Source organism: Eschscholzia californica, unplaced genomic scaffold (genome assembly GCF_041429995.1).
Source record: "Eschscholzia californica isolate CP2 unplaced genomic scaffold, dmEscCali1.0.p SCAF_3, whole genome shotgun sequence".
Taxonomy (NCBI): domain Eukaryota; kingdom Viridiplantae; phylum Streptophyta; class Magnoliopsida; order Ranunculales; family Papaveraceae; genus Eschscholzia; species Eschscholzia californica.
This window is the reverse complement of record NW_028238420.1, coordinates 65,660,522-65,678,205: the sequence shown is the minus strand read 5'-3', so window position 1 is coordinate 65,678,205 and position 17,684 is coordinate 65,660,522. Positions and strand designations below refer to the sequence as shown.

At 36.7% G+C, this 17,684-nt stretch overlaps 2 protein-coding genes across 3 annotated transcripts; both read left to right on the top strand.

Moving 5' to 3' along the window:
- The first annotated feature begins 61 nt into the window (after positions 1 to 61).
- Positions 62 to 6,778, top strand: EMB2813 (DNA primase, large subunit family). Of its 2 annotated transcripts, XM_086667770.1 has the most exons (20): positions 104 to 282; positions 447 to 508; positions 621 to 724; positions 1,278 to 1,359; positions 1,445 to 1,504; positions 1,669 to 1,723; positions 1,921 to 1,940; positions 2,045 to 2,128; positions 2,244 to 2,308; positions 2,783 to 2,831; positions 2,944 to 2,991; positions 3,079 to 3,168; positions 3,330 to 3,389; positions 4,135 to 4,194; positions 4,394 to 4,468; positions 4,549 to 4,634; positions 5,050 to 5,143; positions 5,232 to 5,336; positions 5,667 to 5,726; positions 6,389 to 6,778. In XM_086667770.1, the coding sequence occupies exons 1-19, from the start codon at positions 156 to 158 to the stop codon at positions 5,682 to 5,684; spliced, it is 1,344 nt and encodes a 447-aa protein (XP_086523896.1). In that variant the 5' UTR covers positions 104 to 155; the 3' UTR covers positions 5,685 to 5,726; positions 6,389 to 6,778. The 2 variants fall into 2 exon arrangements, with proteins under 2 accessions (XP_086523895.1, XP_086523896.1); XM_086667769.1 differs by lacking the exon at positions 1,921 to 1,940 and having other exon boundaries at positions 62 to 282; positions 2,022 to 2,128.
- Positions 6,779 to 7,488: 710 nt separating this feature from the next.
- LOC147553494 (F-box/LRR-repeat protein At5g63520-like) lies at positions 7,489 to 15,118 on the top strand. Its single transcript, XM_086665468.1, has 10 exons — positions 7,489 to 7,780; positions 7,890 to 8,099; positions 8,225 to 8,308; positions 8,430 to 8,534; positions 8,651 to 8,690; positions 8,982 to 9,155; positions 9,938 to 10,122; positions 10,274 to 10,392; positions 11,281 to 11,869; positions 14,993 to 15,118. Exons 1-9 carry the CDS (start codon positions 7,541 to 7,543, stop codon positions 11,696 to 11,698), a joined length of 1,575 nt encoding a protein of 524 aa, XP_086521594.1. The 5' UTR covers positions 7,489 to 7,540; the 3' UTR covers positions 11,699 to 11,869; positions 14,993 to 15,118.
- Positions 15,119 to 17,684: the final 2,566 nt, after the last annotated feature.

Below are 17,684 nucleotides of genomic sequence, written 5' to 3'. Positions count from 1 at the left end.
AATACTTGTTCTATAACCCGAATAAAACCCGGAAATGTTTCCCGCCATCTGTTTCGTCGTATCATGTTTTCCCGCCATTTTACTTCTCCATTTCAGAGAAGAAAGCGAGAGGAGTAGAGAGAAAGAGAGAGCGGGTAGAGGGTTTTAGAGAGAGAATGGAGATTTTTCAGAGGAAGGTATCGGCGCCGGAGGTAGTTCCCACATTACCTGTCTACCGATCTGCACCTTCTTTAGAAGTAAGACTCGAAGATTTTGAACTTTTTGCTATCGATCGTCTCCGAGGTATGTTCATAACTAGGGTTTTCTCGTTTCTAAGTATTATTAATCATCATGAGCTATGTTACTCAATATTTTTCAAATTAGGGTTTCAAACGTTGCCCTAATTTTAAGATCTTTCGGTCCTCTTTCATTTGAATCTAATTAATTAGTGGGTTTGATCCAAGCAGTTCTGAAAGGGATTTCTGATGGCTTATCACGAGGGAAAAAACCCGAGGAAATGGAGAAATCGGTAATCATTTTTTTTTTCTTGTTAAATGTGTTTTATCCCCTTTCATGTCATTTTGTTTTCATCTTCTTGATTAAGGTTTAAATTTTGATTATGCTTTGGTTGATATGTCAAGGCAATTGATCTATGGAAAACCAATATGGGACATCAAAGTGCATCTAAACTAATGGAGAAGGACATTATCTCGCATTTTGTCCTGCGTCTTGTTTATTGTCGAACGTAAGTGCTCACGAAAATTTCCCCCAGTATTTATCTTCTTGAGGCTTATTTTCTAGATAAATGTTATGCATCATTTGAAAAGTCAACTACCCAACCGACATTACCGAATACTCTACCCCACATGTGTACTCGTTTCTCCGTGCCCTTTTGGGTGGGTTTGCGATTCAATACCTTAAGTTTGGCGTACTGGATTCTCTGGTCTTAACTAATTCAATTTCTTTATAGAAACCTATAAGCTTGACTAGTTAGGTAGTTAACTATTAGATTTTCTTGTTAACTAGTTAAGACTTTACGTTTTATGGATAAAACATGTTTTAGAGTATGTATCTATTATATGTGCTATGCATCATTACGAGCATATGTTGTTTACGGAAATAGTTGAAAATGTACCTTTAGGCCTAGGATATCAATTTTCACATGGTAGCGTATCGCGTACCGGTACTTGTACCACGTACCAGAGCAATCTGCTTACCAGGTAACATTGGACGTGACCCTTAAATGTTGTAGGTCTTCTTCTTGCCAAATTCTAAACTATTTCAATCATGGGTTGCAGGGATGAGTTGAGAAAATGGTTTCTTTCCGCAGAGACAACTCTATTTCGGCATCGTTTTGTCAGAGAAAGTGCTGAAGCTCAGGTATGATTTCTTCCGTCTGTAACCTTTATGGTTCAGTATCTTGAGTTATCTAAAAACGTATTTGGTTTGACTTCTGAGTTTACAGAGGGTAATCATGGGAGAACTTGATATTCCATATAAGGCAGCAAGCAATGCGGAACTTGAGGTTTCTACACTGTCACTGTTTAGTTTCTTAAGCTTACATAAACATATTAGGTATCTACCATTAGGTCAGATTCTTCTGTCTTGAACACTCTCATACATGCGCCTTCTGCACTTGAAAGCCAAAACTATGATTCTTTCTTACCTATTTTTTAACTAACAAAACAGGGTGTGAAAGACAACGTGGCCCAAGTTTTGCGTTCTCTTGGTCCTGCCCACAACTGTAAGCCCTATTTATTCATTAACTCTCTCTCTCTCTCTCTCTCTCTCTCTCTCTCTCTCTCTCTCTCTCTCTCTCTCTTATCTGTGTGTATGTGTTACTTCGTTTATTATGAAAGATGTATGTTCTTCACCCGTCTAGCTGATTACCATATTCCTTTGTGATAACTAACATTCCAACACATTTTTTTCTGTTTGCAGTTGATACTACATTTTTCAAGGTGTGTTTATCTTTTTATGATCATTTTCTTTTCAATGTCCTTTTCACAAAGGTTTAAAAGTAATCTGGTTTGTCATGTAAGTGATATATGCCACTGATTCACAGGTACCATTTGAAGAAGTCCCAGAACTTGTTTCTGGCCGTAGGGTATATATCCATAAAGGTTATGCATATGTTGCTACGAGTCAGGTAAAGATCATCTCCCAAAGTTTGCCAATACACTAACACCTCCAGCCTACAAATTTTATATAATGTTCTGTTTCACTGTTACTTTGTTTTGACATTGCACTTTTATTTGCTTTAGTTGAGTTCCCTGGTTGTCCATCAGTTCCGCAGTTATCTATCAAAGGCACTGGTGCTTACAAACAGGTAACTACTGTAATAGCCATTTAGTTCTTGTATGATTTAGTTCAATTAAGGTGTGTACTATAGCTCGTGTTCTAGGTTCACCGGATGATCTGTCAAGGTTAAATTTAGTTTCCGTAAAGTGATTTTAACTGGCTTTAGTGTGGAAGTGGTAACAGTAAATGTTCAACAGCTTAATTCAATCTCATTATTAAAAAAAAGCAGGTTCAACAGCTTGACATTCTATCTGGTATCTAAAGTCTGCCACTTCAAGTAAAAAGCTGTTGAATTGGTAGTTGCATATGATGTGCTTTAGATGTCGAAGCATGTTGGTTTTGATTTGATGCTCTTTCCAGTGTATCTTCATACATCTCTAATATTATCTTTAGAGACAAAATATCACCCTTATGGGTGTAATCATTGGGCAATGGTGTTACTCAGCATGGTTTCAAGTGTATTATGCTTCAAAATCTCACAAGGCACAACTTTTGCTTGCAGAAAATGGGTATCTACTATTAAAGAACAAGAGAAAGATCGGTTAACTCCTGTGAGTATTGGTTTTTTATTGTATAGTGTTGTGGTTATAAATTGTAAATTGTGTCCAAAATTTATGTAACCATAATCAAGTAAACCGCTTGACGAATATCTATCCTATTTAGATTGTTGAGGCATTAAGCACAAGCTACCTAGGACCTGACTATTCACAGGTATCTCAAACTCAGTTCCATTTTACTCTCATACTAAGAGGTTAAACTTCACCAATTTTTAATTTTTCCTTTTGTTACATTCCGCAGCCGAAAGAATTTACAGGAATATCAATAAAGGACATTGATAAAGTGGCTAATAGTTCCTTTCCACTTTGTATGCGCCACCTGTTTGGGAAGGTACTGATGGTTCCTGGATATCAGCAATTGCTGGGTTTCTTGTTTCTACTTTTTGACTTAAACTTCTTATTACTTGGTTCATTTGATCTCTTTGTCCATTTCTCACTTGGCTGTGGGCATCTTTTCTCCTCATTTGATCATCGAAAGTTAATTATCTGCAGCTCAGAGAGGATCATCATTTGAAACACGGAGGACGAATGCAGCTGGGTCTTTTCCTGAAGGTAAGCTACTAAGCTTCATACTGTTAAAAGCAAATACATACTGATGTAAATTAAGGTTTCCCTGTTGCACCACCCTTAAGGGCTGAATATTTTAGGATCAGAAGTTATTTAGTTATTTTATTTACTGATTTATACCTTGCTTTATTATTTAAATAGTTTTGACTTCGATGAATTTTTCATAGTTGGAGTATCTAGGAGGTCCTGACTTGTTGTTTTGGACTATTTAAATGTCTAAATTAGGTCATGACCTGCTCTTATTGCGGATTGACTTAGAGCTAAATGTTTAGTCTGTTTTCTAGTTCATGTGTACTTACTCTTTTTCGGACAACATGTCTACTCGAAGTTTCTTTCATTTATTTCGGTGTAAACTTTTGCTGAAGCTCTTGCCAGCGTTCTGACTAACACTCACACCTTGATGAACTCGTCATACCTCTACCTACTTTTATATTCTTATATAAACTACGTATTAAAATTTTAAAACTAGTGTAGACATACTATCTAGCCTTTGACACGACGCCTTATGAAGAAATGGTCGAGAGTGAAAAAGTTGGTTTTATCAAGTTTCAGAATTCAACTTTTTTGTTCCTTAGAATTTTAGAATATATGGAAGATATAGATCTAGAAAGAACAATAGATGTATGTTGGCTCGTTTAGAGCTTTAATTTCTTAGAGTTAGTGAAAATGCTAATTAGTTGATAACTTTCATTCATGAATTCTAAGTTATGGCTTATTTGAACTTGTACAGGGTGTTGGATTGAACGTGGATGATGCTCTTGCTTTCTGGAGAGCTGAATTCTCCCAAAAGGTTAGTATGCTAAAATCTTGCATATGATGATAGACATGGAACACCTTCGGTCTTCCATTCGGTATGATTTCTGGAGAAATTTCCATACAATAGTATTGATGGTTTTAGTGGCTAGGGTGCATCAGTTAAAGTGGTGAATTTCTTGATCCCCACGGATTCAACTTCCACCTGTTCAGAGTACTTTTGTTTATTTTTGTAGGTTGGTGTTGAGAGGTTTGATAAGGAATATGCATACAGTATACGCCATAATTACGGAAAAGAAGGAAAAAGAACTGTAAGTCTTCTTCAAAACCAATTAGTTGAGCAAATATATGTTGTATTTGACTATATGAATATTTTTGGTGCTTGGTGCAGGACTACACACCATATTCTTGTCAAAAGATTATCTCATCAACTCCTGGTGTAGGAGACTGTCATGGCTGCCCTTATCGACATTTCAGGTCTAATTTCTGATTCAATTTCTCCGACCTCTTTGTATTCAAATAATTCTTCTGTGTCTAAGCCAATTACTGGGCAAAAACATGCCCTCAAAGAAGAATTGCTGGATTACCAAATGATTTAAATCTGACCTTTCCTGTAAATCCTTCATCAATTGGTATCCCATTATTGCTTCCATCTATAATTGTTCTAACTTCTAAGATCTCTTTGACATTATAATGGGCATCAGAATTAGTATGTGTATTATCCTAAATAGACCCCAAGACCCAAATTTGTGCAGCTACTTTGCATATTTTTCAATCATATTCATATGTAAACCCTAGGACCCGATTTTCTGTTTATGTCATATGCTATTAGATATCACTGGTCTATCATTATATCCACATGAATTTCTGCATGTTTTGTCATATATAATAGTGAGGAGAATTTGAGAGCTGCCCTCGGTAAAATGGGAGTCAGTAGTCGGGCGATGGTAGATGTGATGGACAAAGTGCGAAATCGTCATTATCAGGTATAATATCTCAAATTATTAACAACGTAAAAGGTTGACTTGGATCTATTTATGTTCTAAGTTGTAACCAAAATGGAGTCATTTGCAGTTGGCTTGTACATTGACTTTTGAAGCTGTTCATAGTGCCCAATCTGATGGGATCAACCATCCAAACCAATACTTCATTGAGAGCCAAAAGATTCTGCAACCAAAGGTAGACAATCTATAATTCTACAACTCATTTCTTGTAAACTTTTCAAGTATAAACCCGAACACAACAGGTTCGAGGGATAATTGATTGGTAAATTCTTGAGGTTTATGTAGAGTTTCACGCCCATTAGCGCCATGCATGTACTCTCTCTTAGTGTTAAGATATCATATATTGATTAATGTTTAAAAGAGATCATGTATACTAGTGTAGACTAAAAAACTACAGGCACGTCGTATTTGAAAATGACATTTGTGAGACTGATTTTTTCAAAGAAAATTTCGAGTCATTCTTATATGACTTCTCTTGTGATCCTAACTAGTATTTCATTTGCAGGATACTTCCGCAACTTAAGTATATAATACTCCAAATGCAGCGTGTATTGACAGCACTCAGGTACAAGTTTCATGGACCATGGCTGCTTAACTTATCAATGCTTTGTTTGTTTATTTACTTTTATTCTTTTTTTCTGTTTTTCGCTGTTATATAACATGAACCTAGTTTTCATTACCAGTACTCAATACCAGTACAATGTGTCTCAGACTCGCGAAGCCAACCTAAAATTCCGAATGGGACACACTGTGTGACTCTTAGTTATGTCACTTATCTTTGCTTCAAAATTTCAACTTCTTACAGTGGTATTCGATGGATATAAAATGATTGTGTCAAGTACATGTGCATAAAAATCTCTGCTTACCCGTTGAAACAACCGATTATTCGATAAACATTTTGAGTACAGAGTAGTATAAGTATCAAAATTTCACACAATTATTAAGATACTGATGTCACAAAGGTTTATCGGGGTTTAGTTTTGCTAGGCAAGGCTAGTGCTTGCAGTGTCATGATTACGAATTTATGATCCTTCCATGGAACTGCGTAAATTCTCTTGTTATTTATGTCACATACTGGTTGTAGTTTGGATCCCAAGCGTGGCAGAGTTGAACTTGAATCCGAGGATCCAACCTCAACTGCTTAGACAAAATGTGATCGACCGAAACTGGACAGTCCGATCAAAATCCCTAAATATCTCATATAAACCATGTGATATTCTTTTACAGGTCGGCATTGTTGAGAGGACGTGCGAAATGCAACAAGAAGATGGTGCATTATGCAAGGACAAAGAATATACAAATTCTATCGTAAATTATCATAATGAAGGCAGGATCTCACTGATATCTTTGTGGTTGAAACACAAATGATATAGATGTATTAGGGATCCTCTTTCATAAGAAGACCATTTGTATAAATGTTTTTTAAAAGAATTATTTTGCTGATCCAATTAAGTCAAATATTTGTACTCAAATACCCAAAAAAAAAGTTCTAACTCCAACCACCCATACTTTGAATGGTTTGGCCCATATAAAAACCAAACTCTACTGGTCCATACCAAACTCTACTGGTTCAATCTTTATTACTATTTCTTGTTTGAATGGATGTTTATTGCTGCATTATGACTTTATCCCCTCTGAAGTGTGGCGTGTTTGTACATACAACCCTCTCACAATATGCAGTTGTAAGTGGGTTGCCATAACTTTAAACTAGAGGCAATTCAGGGGCATAAGAGTACATCAATGTCCATCAGGCATTCAGATAGATAGTACTATTCCACATTCATTTTTGTTTAGCATTAGAAGACAGAACGAGTCGGTCGTCTATTTGATTGAATCATTGAATAGCTATTGTTCTTTAGGTTGGTTAAATCGGAATGTACTTCATCTTCTTCGTAATCCCTCGCTCGGCAAGCACATCCACCTTTCTTCTTTAGCTAACTATCTCTCTCATGTCAAACACTCTTCCCTCTTTGGCCAACTCTCTCTCTCTCTCTCTCTATAGCTCTCTTCCTCTATCCATATCTCTCTTTCTCATCGACTCTTTGGCTTTGGTGGAGTTCTTATGAGTGTCCGTATTCCGAAAGTGAATTTGCAAAAATTAGGGTGGGTTGCCACTCCACACCACGACCCAAAAACGAGTCTGCGTCTTTGTTGGGTCGTGGTGTGGAGTAGAAACCCACCCATCTGATTGCGCCACGACACGACACAACCCATTTCATGCCAGTGGCAACACATATATGTGGACACGCCACGGACGTGTCAACAAGACACGGCCCGTTTCGAACCAATAACCCAACCAGCCCAGAAGCCAGCCAGCTTCTTTCCCTTGTGTGATTGATATTATAAACGTTGTAGAAATCGTCTCTCTCTCTCTCTAAAATGGAGGAGCAGCAAAAACAATCCTTAAAGAAGAAGTCGAAGGCGACGATGGTAGAGAGAGAGAAAGAAACATGTTTCAGTTCAATCGGAGAAGATAATCAACGTAACATCCTCTCCAGACTACCCGCTTCACCTTTCGCTTCAGCTGCATCTGTTAACCGCACTCTCAACAGTCTCTGCAACCAAATCCTCTCTCAACCTAAACTTCTCTCTGCCCATTCATTTAACTCCTCTATTCAGGTATATATATATATATATATATATATATATATATAAACCCTAACCCTCAACGCACCATACCACTCTTTCTCTCTCTCCCTCTTACGGATTTTTGATCTTTTCATTTCAGATCGCCGTTATTGAGACTCTAGATAAAGTACTCTCAGAGCCAATCAGACCCGATTTCGCCATCCTTTTTATTAAAAGGAGGAAATCGATAGACCTAGATTTTTGTTCCGGCCAGTTGAGGAAAAGACTGGGTTTTAGAATCCCTATTATCATTTCAAAATCTCATGGTCTAATTGGTACTCAAGTTCATATCAATGAGGGGTTCGTGGAGGTTTGTTATGATTTTTCTTTTCCTCCATTTTTAACTCTTTGATTAGTGAAAAAAGGAATCAACTTTACTAGAAAATTTTCAATTTTTTAACTGTTTTTGTGTATTCATTTATTGAGGGGATGAAGGATGATAAGGGGGGAGTTGTTCTTACTGTGGGATTTATGCCTGGAATGAAAATTAGAGCTATTCCTTTCTTACTACCAATTGAGGTAATCAATAGTTCTTCAATCAATATAACTAAAGTACTTTAGTAAATACTTGTTCGGTTTTCTTATTACATTCTCTCTTTGTATTCGCTTGAACTTACCCATGATCTCTTAATGGCCTTAGGAACATACCCAAGTTCCCATGATGGACAAGTTTGTGGAAGAAATTGAAGAGTATTCGTCCTCTGTATCCGGTTTCACCTCACCTACTGGAATTATAATGTTTACGGTTAGATTTCGTATATTTGGAAATTTTTGTTTTTACGTACCGTGAATCGTGATGTACTTTAATGGGCACTCATTAAATACTTAATGTGTGTGTGTGTGTGATGGGTGTATTTTCAGGATCACTTCTTTCACTTGCAACTTCTCTTGGATAAAATGGGTAAGCATATCTTTTGGGTTCTGATCATCTCTTTAATATATGTTTTAGAAAGGAAAAAAGAACCCATGGCTCATTTCGACACTTGTGCTTCTTTTATATTTTCTCTGTGGTTCCTGTTATGCCTGAATAATTACCTGAAATTTTAAGCAAGAGAGTTGTTGTTTCTGACATATTATGTTTTAAGACAAGCAAGAACTGATTTGTTTTTCTCCCAAGTGCTATTATACTACTATTTTTTCATTGTTCATTATCCAATATGCATGTTATAGGTGTCACTTCATACATGTGCAGATTATGCTCTATCTTGGGAAACAGTCATCGCGGGAGGTGAAGGTGGATGTTTCTTATACAACAACGGAATCGGTAGTTCAATTTTTGGTGGGTGTAAACATGTAGAAGAACATCAAAACACCAAAAGTGCAGCAGTTGCTCTTGTATTTGCTACAGACAAGACCAAATCTCACGGTACTAGTTTTCCCTCTCTTTTTGTATTTTTAGCAAGTTCTCTATGCACATATGTTTATGGACGGAGTTTAACAAGTATAACTTTCAACTGGCCTCTAAAGTCGACAACGAATAGGTAGCCTATAGTTTTTTCTGTTTCTAGTATTTGTTTGACAAGTCGTTTGTCTCGGCTACTTTTATGGATCTAGCTTTTTCCCCCCATAAATAGCCCCTTTGCAAATATGCTCTATTTAAGGAAGGGATAGTACTATTCTAGTTTAGTCATCACCATGCGGGATGTTCTTACATGTCTATTGATGGACTCCGTGACTATTGAAGATGTTATTGTTCAATCGTCTGCTTTGAGGGACCCAAAATTGGAAAAAAAATCTGTTAGATGTTAATTCGTCAAGCAATCGTTGGGTGCATTTGGGAAGAACGGAATAATGCCACTTTTAATAGAAAGCCTTGGACGTTCAAGCTATTATTAATATTTACATGATCAAATAATCTCTATATTGTTGAAGCCGGGGAAATCTTGGGCTAGGAGTATCTCTTATAAGGATTTTGGTTATAATTGGGAAGCACTGATGGTTACTTTGTAATTGTCATCTTTGTACTTTGGTGATGAGTGAGTCTAAGTCTTGGTTGCGAGTATCTCGGCCCTTTTTCCGTGTTTCTTGCGATCCCATTTACGTGTAAATCCTGTTCATGATAATATGTTTCATCCACAGTTCAACAGATGGTTATCCCGCCTTTTATGTTATTAAATTATTAATATATTTTATTTTCATTTAATACAGGAAGGATTAAATTCGATCTTGCATTTGCAAATGGTGTAGTACCTGTAGGTCCCACGTTCAAGGGGGCTTCAGTTAGAGTAACCAGAGATGGAACCTTTGACTCTTCAACATGGCTCACTGCAAGAATAGAAGGGTCTCTCGAGATTCTTGATGGTGAGCAAATTCTTCAGCACATCGATAATGAGGTAGTATTAGAACTACTAGTTCATTCTTCATGTTGAAATTCATCATATATTCTTTTCATGAAGTTTCAATTTATAGCTTCATGAAGTCTTTATTCTCCATGTTCTTTTTTTTGAGTTTCACTAACACTTGAGGGTAAAATGATTTGTGTAGGTGGAAGATGCTAGTACGAGTTTTGACTTGTTCATTGGGGTTACTAAACATCGACAATATTCAATAAAATCAAGGAAACCGAAGTTAATATCGTCATTATCATTTCATGAAGTCATCGAGTAAGAAAATTTTCTTCTTTTACCCTTATTGTCAATGTTAATTTCTCTATTCAGCATAAACAGTTCGACAAACAATTTATTTATCGACTCCAAAGAGAACTAAAGTCCCTTGGTTCTAACATGTGAACCTTAGTCGACGGCTGGCCATGTGCTAAAACTACATAGATACTATTAGTAGGATGGTACCTTGATACTGGTAACTGGTAAGAGGTGTCGGATATGTGTCATAGTCATATTGTCTTTATTTCACTTTCAATCTTTCTTACTGTTGGACCAACTAGTACTACATAATACCATAGGAGCATTATTTTATTAGTCCTAACATAGTAGTATGCAAGTGCACCTAATATGTATAGACAAAATTTCAAATTGTGACCTAATAAAGTGACTAGATGATCCGAACTACATGGAAATTCTTAAATTCCATCCATTCTCATAGCTTATAGATTCAAGAATATGTGTAACTATGCCCATTTGTAGCTTAGAGATTCAAGCATATTTAAAGATCACGCACAAAATCCTCCACCTATTACTAGTCACAGTTCACCTTGGTCATGCTACTCTTGTATTTATTACGTTGGATAGGAGTAACGACTCACTCAACCCGTACGAGGAAATTACTTTATTTCTTACACCATTTAGTTTAACTATATTGGGTACGGGTAATAAATAATTTGCCGAACATAAACAAGCAAGGTATCTTGTCAATTAGAACTTACCTAAAATTGTAAATCACGTAATAAACAATTTAAATTCCTCATATGTTTAGCATTTCCACCTTTACTACTAGGTTTGTACTCTGATTTGAGTAACTATACACTTATCTCTATCCAACAACATTGCTTTAACATGTTATGATTGTTGATATAGTTATGTGATTTTCAATAGGGGAAATGAAGAATACCTATTAGTCAAAGGGGGACAGATCAGAACAGGAGACAAATTCCGTTTCTACCTCCCGGATAAAAAAATTGCTCGGTTGGCTCACGGTAAAGTATACGAGGAGCTGAGAATTTTGAAGCAGTCAAAGCAAAACGGAGAGGAGGTAGTCTTTGGAGGACTTATTTTTGCGTGCAGTGGTCGTGATGAACTCTTCAAAGGAAAAAATGTCGATAGTTCAGCGTTCTTGGAGAACTTTCCTGGTGTTCCATTGGCAGGAATGTTTTGTAGTGGTGAAATTGGACGAAAAAGTTCGATCTTAGCCAAACAAGACGAGAACGGCCGAAATCATCATCAACCGAGTCTGCGTGTTTATAGCACTATGTATCTAGTGATGTCATACACTCCAAAACCCTTGGGAAACTAGAAGAAGATTTCTCCGCTTAGGCTCTTATCATAAATCTGGTATCCTGGTAAACAAGTAGTACACAGAAAACAAGTATGAAATTTTTTGAAACAACAAGTTCTTATAACTTTGTGATCTTTTATGTTGTGGCCTTGTGGGGTGAAAGGTTCTTCAGATTCAAGTAACATTGATGTAGACGCAGCGGAATTAAAATAAGAACAAGAAAATAAACGAATAACGGTAAAGAAAACTGTAAATAAACTAAAACTGTATTAACTTCAATGATTTTTCTCTTCTATATGAATATCAAAATAGACTAGACCTCATGTTATAGGATAATAGACTTTCCTAGATAGACTCAAACTAGGATTCCTAAATATTAAAGATACTTAAAACATAGAAACTCCTAAATAATAAAAATACCAACATAAGGTAATTTCCTAATCCTAAACTAACTAGGACCACTAATGTAGCCGATTGGGTCGTGGGTACGCGTGAACGTGGGCCCACGCGTTATACGCCTGCATCAGCTCCTCGTTCCCCAGAAGGTTCGTCCCGAACCGTTTCGATGAAGAAAACAATTGGATGCACTCGCATACGATGAATTTCGTCATGGCGATCCGTAATTCCCACTTCGAACGAATTTTGCGAAGAATGTGAAGGATACCAAATTGCAAGAAATCACCAACATTATTCTCATATTGCAATGAGTCTTGCCAAACTAATATAAGTGAATAATCAACATTCATCTCGCCATCTTCCCAAAGTTTGTTATTAAGAGCCAAAGTATAAACGTGACCAACTTCAATTATGGTTTCGAGGTTGCTACGTGTAGTGTTGATATGACAATCAAAATCTACCTTCCCACGTTCATCTTCATGAAGTTTATAGAATATAATTCCATCATAATATAGAAATTTATGAAATCCCCGAGTGAATACATCACACTGTCGACGAACCAAAGCTGATAAATCTGTGTATGGAAACGTAGGGTCGCTTTGGCCTTCACTAAGAATTCCTCCAACATAATTGTTAATAATCCCTCGCCAGGTATCCTTCGCTACAGAAATCTCATTCTGACATTCTTTCATTCTTATTACAAAATCTTCCAAACTAGGCATCTCATCACCACTCGAGTGGTTTCGGGGGAAATCAACTCGTTTATCTTGCTTGTATTCATTAAATAAATCCCGTATAATGTCGTAACCACTATGTTGCTTGCTTGTAGTATGAAACTCTGCCACATCATATGCGACAATGAAAGAACCGCATATCACACACAAGGCCATCATCTTCTCCTGTGTAAGCAATAGCTTGTCATTATGTGGTTGGGTCAAGTTAATCTTATCAACATTCAACAGTTCTAATATCCTCATGACTGTCTCAGCCTTGTCAACCTTGCCAGCTTCACCAAATCCATGATCTTGTACAAAATCAAGCACTGAATGCTCAACAAACACAAAAGAACAATTAAATTCCTTCTTGTAGTCCCTGGCGCATTGTATCAAAGCGAATTTATGGTCTTCCCTAAACAAAGGAATGCCTTCATAAGTAGTTATTCCTGTTGTTGTCTTCCTCTGTAAGCGAGTTTTAACATCACAACTGTAAAGATCTCCTAAAGCTTTCTCACCATCATAATCGCCAAACAAAAATAACTGAGATCCATGTATAACCATTGAATGGGAATGATGAGCCGACGGTTGTTCCCCTTGGATACTAACCTCACGCCACTATAATTTCTCCACATCAATAACACGCATGGATGAAGAGATAATTTCATTGTTAAGCCCACCGAATACATATATCTTGGAACCCACAACTGTTGCAGCATGCCGGTTCCGAGGGCGGAACAAGTTTCTAGTGCGCTCTTGTAATTTCCATTCACTCCAAGCTGGATTGAAGACCCAAACATCATTAAGAATATTAGAAGGATCTTCCCTCCCTCCAATAACAAACACACTTTCTCCAATAATTAAAGTTATGTGACCGAAGGGTGAAGAAGGTAGCATATCAATATTAATTGCTTTCAATTTACCAGATTGGGGATTAAGAAGAAGAGTATGCTTTGCTTCTTCTTTAATATCCAAAATTGAACAAATATTGTGATGTTCATCGTGAGCGTCTATTCTAGTAACACCGAAAGTTGATTTATCAATATCATCGAACTCCTCATTTTCTATTTCACTGTTGTCTCCTTCTTGTTCTACATTATCATATCCCACTTCTCGAAGAATAGTTGATTGTACTTTTTCTTCTTCAACTACAACCTCTTCGTGATCATCTTCTTCAACTTCTTCATACTTTTCTTTTTCTTCTTCCTGACTGAAAGATAAAATCGACGAGGAATATGGTTGACGTATTATTGTTTTGATGTCGTTCACCATATGTTGAATCATAGCTAAATCAGATATTAGCGATGGAACCGTTTCGGAAAAAGACGGTTGTGGTTGCGGTGGTGGTGAATAGGAAAAAGAAGATGATTGTGTTGGTGGTGGCGGTGAATACGGTTGTATAAAAGCTAGTGAATACGGTGCTGACGTATAAGAAGAGCACGAAAGTTGTGGTGGTGGTGGTGACTATGGTGTCGGATAATAATAAGATGGAGGTGATGATTTATAATAAGAGTACGGAGGTGGTGGTGGTGAAGATGGTGTCGGATAATAATAAGACGGAGGGGATGGTGCAGAAAACACTGGTGGTGGTGACGGTTGGTATTGATAAGGAGACGGTTGTGGAGGATTTTCTCGTGCGATTTTTCCCGGATTCCAATGATAATTGTACGAGTCGTTATTCACATATAAACATGATGAACATGAGCATTGATTCGTTATCTCTTGATGAGTATAATCTGATTGAATATAATCATCTTGACGAATAGAATACGATTGATATGAATTTAACTGGTCTGGAAAAAAATTTCCAGAATCATTACCCCAAAATTTTGGTGGCTCTGAATAGCACATGATGTAGACGCAGCGGAATTAAAATAAGAACAAGAAAATAAACGAATAACGGTAAAGAAAACTGTAAATAAACTAAAACTGTATTAACTTCAATGATTTTTCTCTTCTATATGAATATCAAAATAGACTAGACCTCATGTTATAGGATAATAGACTTTCCTAGATAGACTCAAACTAGGATTCCTAAATATTAAAGATACTTAAAACATAGAAACTCCTAAATAATAAAAATACCAACATAAGGTAATTTCCTAATCCTAAACTAACTAGGACCACTAATGTAGCCGATTGGGTCGTGGGTACGCGTGAACGTGGGCCCACGCGTTATGCGCCTGCATCAAACATCTTATAGTATGTTTTTTTTTTCTTTTAGTCTCTTAGAACAGAAGAAGAATATTGGGTTGGATAAATTAGGTATGATGCTTTTAGGGTTCTTTGAGGGGCCTCTCTGAATAGTGAAGTTTGTTGATCCATTTCATTACCGGAAGGATGTTGGATATACATGGGAGTATAATTCATATTTCTTTGAAGGGCCAAGTTTCCATGTGTTTTATATATAGGGAGCAAAAATTGAAGAGTTATAGCCAAAGAGAGAAGAAGGTGCTTGCCCCGTCAGATTTTGAAGTGTGGCAATTTGGTCCAAGACAAGTGCCCTAATGTTTAGAATCACTCACTATTATTACAAACTGTAGGGGGAAAATATCTTAAGTCCTGAAAAAATAGACTTTAGGGCCAACTCCGGTTGCTATTTGCCTGGACTATTATTATTAGGATTTTTGAGCCAGGGGTCCAAAAAGTGGGGGGTAAAATGAAAAAAAAAAATCCTAAGTTGCCTAAAAATGAGGTGCAGGTCCTAATGTCAGGGAAAATATTTGTTTTCCATTTTTTTTTCTTCCTTTCTTGCCCCTCGACTTGACCCAGCCCTTCTCTCTCCCACGTTTTTTGAGGGATCATTAAATACCCGTCCCTATCCCACAGGCAATCACATCCTTCCTCCCTTCCATTTCGCGCCAACTGCTTCTTCCTTCTTTCATTTTCTTTCTCTCTCTAAATTATCCTCCATTAATCCTGAGTTTTCCCCCCATTTTGCCAAATTTTTTGGCGAAATTTTTGGGATCCCGCTTTCTTTATTGATCACTTTCAAAATCTTTCAAAAGTTTTCAAATTTCATCTTCCAACCTATTTATACCACCCACTGTCTTAATATCTTCCAACCAGAATCTGCTCTTATCTTCCAACCTTTTCAGGTAATGCCTCTTAAATGAGCAAATCCTATTTGTCTTCAATGATAGACTTTAAGGAAGCTGAATATTCCATTTGTTCTTTTAAGGAAGATGATAATGCCTTTTGTAAATGAACAAGTACTCATCTAAATCTATGTTGAAACTTTGACATTCCAAAATGACAGACAAAGTGAAAGGTTTTTTTTCTTTTTTGTACATTATCTTTTCATACCTTCTTTATTTTTCTTTTCCCTACAGTATACAATGGATATTGAAGGAATGCTTTCTGGGGACATTGTTGCACGACGTCCTCTCTGGTGAAACAAACTTCAACTTAGTTGTAACAGTATACAATGGATATTGAATTTTGTTTTTTCTTTTCTTTAAATTATCGTTTCATACCTTCTTTATTTTCTCTCTCTATCCAGGTTGGAGCGTGATTTTTTCGGCTATACTTCATCTACTTCTGCTGCAACATCATCTGAAATGATCAACCACAATCACGTATCTAATAAGTAAGTTTGGAACTAATTTGAACTTTACTGTTTCGTTATTGTTTTACTTAAAATTATAATTTGGTGAGTACACATTTTAATTTACCGGAATCCAAACTCTGGTGAGTACATATTTTCATTTACCAGGAACAAAACTGTTTCCTTACCTAATAATAATTTACCTGTGCCATTTATATGAACCAGTAACAAATGTCTAATAAGTATGTGTGGAAGTCATTACATATTGTTGTTTGTTGTGTACTTATAACCATCTCTTACTTTACGGTAAATAAAAAAGTTTTCTGGTTCAGTATACATGAATACTTAAAATTTTGGTGAGTACATATTTATGTTTACCGTGAACAAGAATATGGTCAGTAAATATTTATGTTTACCGAAAACAAAACTGTTTCCTTACCTAAATTAAATTTTCTCCTGCCAATGATATGTTTTTCTTGTTCTGATTTATCCGAAACAATTTTTTTCTGAGTAAAGAGTTTTGTTTTGTGGAGTTTCCCACGGGATTTTTCAAGAAATTCCTCTCTCTTGGTTGAGGATGCATGTACTGCCATTGTCAGGGCTGAACCTCTAAGGTCTGCTAGCTGGCCATTGTCAGGGCTGAACTTCTAGGGTTTCTAAAATCTTCTAGTGTTTCAAACAAACAATAAGAGATCATTTCTATAAACTTTTATGGTTTCTAAAATCTTGCGTCCAAAAAGAAAGATCAATCACAATATCTGCGTCAGAAAGTTAAGGTTTTCACAAATTTTTGGGTTTCAAAAAACTTTTATCAAAGAAGTTTAGGGGGATGAAATAGAAGTAAAACCTACTTGAATCCCTTCACAAACTTGTAGATTCTTTCTCCAAACAGACTTGAATCCCTTCCTTTTCTTCAAAAAAACTTGAATCCCTTCAGAAGTAAAAGTTGAAGGATGAAGATGCAGGAGGAAGATGAAGGATGAAGTAAAAGTTGGAGAAAGAAATTTCTTGAGAAGGAGCAAAGTTACCTGGGAATAGGCGTGGGATGGACTCGGCGTGGGAAGAAGTTAATGTGGAAGTGACCGTTTGCAGGAAACGTCACTTCCGTCCCTCGAATCAGTCAGAAATCGCGCCAAAAAATTCGCCAAATCCCGGTTAATTTTCAATGGCACGGGGCGTAAATTCGATGAACTCGGGGGCTGTTTCCGTCATTTTAAGTCCCGGCCTGACATTTTGGACCTCTCGTTTATTTATGGGCAACCGTGGACGTCCAGCCCATTTTGGGCCTCCTTTTGGACGTCCAGCCCAATCCCTCTTATTATTATTGTCTTGTCACAGGCAAAGTCAA